Below are 6,000 nucleotides of genomic sequence, written 5' to 3' on the forward strand. Positions count from 1 at the left end.
GGATGAGAACTTCATCCTGAAGCATACAGGTCTTGGCATCTTGTCCATGGCAAATGCTGGACCAAACACAAACGGTTCCTAGTTTTTTATCTGCTCCACCAAGACTGAGTGGCTGGATGGCAAATATGTCGTCTTTGGGAAGGTGAAAGAAGGCATAAACATTGTGGAAGCCATGGAGCATTTTGGGTCCAGGAAATGGCAAGACCAGCAAGAAGATCACCATTTCTGACTGTGGACAACTCTAATTCTTTTGATTTGCGGGCTACTTACCCACCAGACCATTCCTTCTGTAGCTCAGGAGAGCACCCCAGCCCCATCTGCTCACAGTACCCTGTAATCTCGGCTCTCACTGAAGTTCTTTGGGTTCCATATTTTCCTCATTCCCCTTCAAGTCTAGCTGGATTGCAGAGTTAAGTTTATGATTATGAATAAAAACTAAGTAAGAAAAAAAAATAACACATGTAAGCAATCCTGTGTCCTTGTCAAGACTAGGGTCCAGGGTTTTGATCTCAGTTACCATAGTAGCAGTTTCAAGTCCCAGCTACCCCAGGGGACATTTTACTTAGGGATATTTTTTTAAAAGATTTATTTATTTATTTTGTATACAGTGTTCTGCCTGCATATATGCCTGCAGGCCAGAAGAGGGTGCCAGATCTCATTACAGATGGTTGTGAGCCACCAGGTGGTTGCTGAGAATTGAACTCAGGACCTCTGGAAGAACAATCAGTGCTCTTAACCTCTGAGCCATCTCTCCAGCCCAGGGATATTGTTTAAAATGTGATAAATTGCCTGGTATGTTGGTGTATGCCTTTAATCTTAGCACTCCATAGTCAGAAGCAGGTAGATTTCTATGAGTTCAAGGGTAACCTAGTCTGCATAGTGAGTTCAAGGCCAGCCAGGGCTACATAGAGACCCTGTCTCAAAAAATAATAAATGTAATGACTGGCAGATAAAATGAGTTTAGTTCTTAGCTGATGGTGAATCCTAGCTTTCAGCATCTTTTTGTTCCTGATACCCAGCAAGCCCATTGGTAAAATTATCTGTCTGTCTGTCTGTCTGTCTGTCTGTCTATTTACTGTTCTCTCACACAGCAAACCAAAATTTCCCCTCTCCCCATTCCTCTCAGTTCCCTCTCCCACAGATTTACTCTGATGTGGGAAGGTCATTTGTCAATCTGTTGTTTCATTGGTTAAATCAATAAAGAAAACTGCTTGGCCTGATAGGTCAGAAAATTAGGTAGGTGGAGTAGACAGAACAGAATGCTGCGAAGAAGGGAATTGAGCCAGACGCCAAGCCTCTCCTCTCTAGGGCAGATGCGATGAAGCTCCAGCCCAAGATGGATGCAGGTCAGACATGCTGAATTTTTCCCGGTAAGACACCACCTCCTGGTGCTACACAGATTATTAGATATGGGTTAAGCAAGATATGAGAGTTAGTCAAGAAGAAGCTAGATATAATGGGCCAAGCAGTGTTTAAATGAATACAGTTTGTGTGTTGTTATTTTGGGGCATAAGTCAGCCAGGTGGCTGGGAGTTGTGCTGCAGGAATGCAGCCCGTAGCTCCTTCAACATTACTCCTTCTCTGTTTCAGTTCAGAAAAGAGCAGGCATCCCAGGGCTATCAACCAAATACAGCTTAACAAGATACACTAAGACTAAGTTAAAAACCCTCATATCAGGTCTGGGTGAGGTAACCCAGTAGGAGGAAAAGGCTCCCAAGAGCAGGCAAAAAACCTTTTAATCCTTCATGTGTTTTTCCTCAATACAGAATGGGCCACAAACCAGACATACTTAGACACAATCTTTGCAAGTCACCAACTCTTCCCAAATGACCATAGGGGTTCTCTGGTGCTGCCACATGAGAAAATCACAAACTTCCCTATCTAGCTGTTGAACACCTGTCATCCCAAAATTCAGGATGCTGAGACACCGAACTTGGGGCCCCTGTAAGACCCCCACACTGACTGCTTTTAATTACCAAGCCATCCATTTCGTTATGACACATTGGCCACGTTTTACTGTAAGGTTTTATTAAGTGGCTCTGCTCCATGCTAGACTTTGGACAACTTGAGAACAGGACTGGGGCTCATCCCTGAATCCCAAGTAGCTAACAGTGGTTCCAAAACATGGTGGGTGCCTGGTCACTGTTCTTCCCTATGAGTGGGATAAGACTATTTGCTGCCAAGCTTCCTCAGGGCTGCCTTCATGTCCTTGTTCCTTAGGCTGTAGATAAAGGGGTTCAGTGTAGGGATGACCACCCCACACATTAATGCAGCTATCTTGTCTTTCTGGGAGGAGGTGGGGGATGCTGGCTGTAAGTATATAGCAAAGATGGTCCCATAGAACAATGACACCACGGTGAGGTGTGAGCCACAAGTGGAGAAGGCTTTCCACTTGCCCTGAGCAGAAGGGATCCGGACGACTGCCCTGAAAATGCAGATGTAGGAGGCTAGGATGCAGGACAATGGGCTGAGGCCCATGATGATGCCGAAAGCAAAGATCACCAACTCGTTGGTGTGCGTGTCTGAGCAGGAGAGTTTCAGGAGGGGCATGAGGTCACAGAAGAAGTGAGGGATTTCTGACCCTGCACAGAATGTCAGTTGGGCCATGAGGCAAGTGTGTACCAGGGATTGGAGATTAGTGATCACCCATGGCCCACCCACCAGTAGCCCACAGACATGTGGGCTCATGAGCACTGAGTAGTGCAGTGGATAGGCAATGGCCACCAGCCGGTCAATGGCCATCACTGCTAGGAGGAAGCTGTCCATGGTCCCGAAGAGGTGGAAGGCATACATTTGGGCAAGGCAGCCCGAGAAGGGGATGGCTGTGCTCTGGGTCTGGATGTTCACCAGCATCTTGGGGACAGTGGTAGAGGAGAAAAGGATGTCAACCAGGGACAGGTTGCAGAGGAAGAAGTACATGGGTGTGTGCAGGCGAGAGTCTGAGACAATGGCCAGGATGATGAGCAGGTTCCCAAAGACAGTGACCAGGTACATGGAGAGGAAGAGTCCAAAGAGGGTGGGCTGCAGGTCTGGATTTTCCGAGAGTCCCATGAGATGGAATTCCAAGACCGTTTGGTTTTTCAGTTCCATGGAGACCTTGCATGCATCTACTGGAACAGAACACAGAGCTGGAGTCAGAGATGGGACTCTAGTCCTGTGGGAACCTTTAAGGTTCTGTGAAAGTCCTCCTGCTTCGGGGAAATTTCTTCAGGCTATCTCCAGTGGGTTTTGTATTCTCGAAGCTGTCTAAATCTGAGGCAATTAGGGTCTCAAATCCCTGACTGAGGTACGTGATCAACTTGGATGTTGTTCAAGGTGGGTGACCTTTGCCTACGGATCAGTTCTGGAAGGTTCCACAAATACCCATATGGTAAAAGCTCAGATAGCCAGCTTGTGGGAGGTGGTAGAAGGTGGTTTCTGGGGCTGGAGAGATGACTTAGCAGTTGAGAGGACTTGCTGTTCTTGTAGAGGACCTGAGTTTGATTCTTAGGACTCACACTGGATGGCCATCTGACCACTGAACAGACATGCACTGTGCTCTCCCACTGTAGTATAACAGGGCCAGCTGGCCATGGACTGAGCCTCTGAAACCCTGAGTCAGAATGAACCTTCCTTCTTTAAAGCTGATTACCTCAAGTATTTTGGGACAGGGACTGAAAGCTGACTAACATGTATCAAATCTCAACTCAGAACATCTACGGTGAAAGGAACCTGATAGCTCCTTTTATTTCTTTCCCCAGGTCTCTCGCTCTCTTCCCTCCTCCTCCCCTTTACCTTTCTACCAATGAGAGTTGCTGAGATCGTGGTGTCTTGGTCTGGGAAGTCCTTCTATCTACATGTTGCTTTTATTGGTCAATGAATAAATCTACTTTGGCCAGTGGGTTAGCAGAATAGGGCAAGGTGGGAATCCCAAGCAGATAGAGGAGGAGAGTAGGCAGAGTCAAGGAGAAACCATGTAGCCCCTCACAGGTGACAGATGCCTCTGCTGGAGCCCACCAGAACCTTGCTAGTCAGTCACAGCCATGTAGTGATACATAGATTAATAAAAAAATGGGTTAATTTAAGATATGAGTTAACTAGCAATATGCTGAAGCTATTGGCCATGCAATGTTTTAAATAATATAGTTTCTGTGCAATTATTTCAGGTCTGAGCCTGATGAACAAATAGCCTCCACCTACAGTGTCTCTTCATGGCAACAGAGCACTGACTAAGACATGTTCTAGCTACTCGTGCAGAGAACATGCGCTTATTCCTAGACAGCAGCACTGTCCAAACGCGCACATATGCAAAATGTGAGATAAAATCTTTAAAAAGAAACAATTTGAGCATCAACCTTTTGTTAAGAATAGGTAATTGAGGGGCGGGAGAGACGGCTCAGCAGTTGAGAGCACTGGCTGCTCTTCTAGGGGGCCCAAGTTCAATTCTCAGCACCCACATGGCAGCTCACAACTCCCTGTAACTCCGGTTCCAGAGATTCCGACACCCTCATACAGATATACACACAGGGAATACCCCAATGCACATAAAATAAATAAATAAATAAATAAATAAATGAAAAAAGACTCGGTAATGATTTATGATGTGGGGCTGGAGGTGTAGCTCAGTGGTACAAGGTGTGTTTTGCATGCATGAAGCGGTGGGTTTGCTCTTCAGCATCATAAATAAAAATGTGCACAAAATTGTGTGTTTGCAGGTACACAGTGGAACACTATTCAGCGCCAGAGAAGGGAATCTTGCCATTCACTACCATATAGATGGACCCGGAAAAGGTTCTGCTTAATGAAACTAAAGCAATGCCACATCATCTCAATTAGATATGATAATCTGAAAAAGTTGAGTAGAATCAGGCAGTTGAGTGGCAGTTAACAGAGTCTGGCAAAAGTATGGGTTGGAGTTTAAGTTTTCATTTAGAGAGCTATAAGTTGAAGAGATCTGTTATAGAACATGGTGTAGTTAATGACAAAAGCCACATTCTTGCAGGTTGCTTCGGTTGCAGAGATGGCTAGGAGCATCTGCTACTCTTGCAGAGAACCAGACTTCAGTTTCCAGCAACCACGTAGGGTGGCTTACAACTGCCTGTGATTCCAACTCCAGGGGATTTGATGTCCTTTTCTGACACCTGTACTCCATGTACATACCCACACCCACCCCACTATACCCACACACATTTTAAAATGAAAATTGCCTAGAAAGTATTGGTGCTGTGCATTTGTTCCTTAGCTTAATTTAGTTACTCAGAAATATATGTAGACTTTAAAGCATCATTTACATAATTTTTTCAACTAAACATAGTTTCAAGGGGTTGGAGAGATGGCTCAGCGGTTAAGACCTCTGGCTGATTTCCCAGAGATCCTGAGTTCAATTCCCAGCAACCACATGGTGGTTCACAACCATCCATAATGAGATATGGTGCCTTCTTCTGGGCTGCAGGCATGCATGAAGGCAGAACACTGTATATATAATAGATAAATAAATCCTTAAAGAACCCATAAAGACAAAAAAAATAATTTTAAAGATTGTGTTCAGGGCTGGAGGCATAGCTCAGTGGTAGAGCCCTTGTCTAGCCTGTATCTGACCCTGAGTTTGATCCTCATCACTTTGAAAAAGAATTTTTGTTTGCTTGCTAGTAATATTTAATTAAGTAATACAATTACAGTAACAGCTGCAACCATCAAAATCAGGTTTGGGATTAATTAAAATGACACAATTCAGTAGATGGTAGCAGAGCCTGGGAGACAAATAAAGGAACCTGCTTTTGGGTTATGTACCCCATCAACAACCTACTTAATATCCGAATTCCTTCCCTGCATGTTCTATACACACATATCCCTTTCCAGACTGCACCCAGCAACCTAGGAATGCCCCCCAGGCCCTACCCACACCAGAATACATGTCCTCCCATCTTTGAACAATGCTGTAAGTTTCCCTGCTCACAGTCATGGTTAGACGGTTTCTGTTCAAGTATGTAAACAGTTTATGTAAACAGAGACTGCTCATTT

The 6,000-nt window shown here is 45.0% G+C and overlaps 1 protein-coding gene across 1 annotated transcript; it reads right to left on the reverse strand.

The window, feature by feature from the left end:
* Positions 1-2,169: 2,169 nt before the first annotated feature.
* On the reverse strand, positions 2,170-3,090 carry LOC121432510 (olfactory receptor 1I1). The gene has a single exon (XM_041630502.1). The coding sequence runs from the start codon at positions 3,088-3,090 to the stop codon at positions 2,170-2,172; it is 921 nt and encodes a 306-aa protein (XP_041486436.1).
* Positions 3,091-6,000: the final 2,910 nt, after the last annotated feature.

Source organism: Microtus oregoni, unplaced genomic scaffold (genome assembly GCF_018167655.1).
Source record: "Microtus oregoni isolate MIOR12 unplaced genomic scaffold, Mior012 000034F_ref0000314, whole genome shotgun sequence".
Taxonomy (NCBI): Eukaryota; Metazoa; Chordata; class Mammalia; order Rodentia; family Cricetidae; genus Microtus; species Microtus oregoni.

Excerpts from the sequence above, each read along its gene's own strand:
- LOC121432510 (XM_041630502.1), bottom strand. The coding sequence starts at position 3,090 with ATGGAACTGAAAAACCAAACGGTCTTGGAATTCCATCTCATGGGACTC.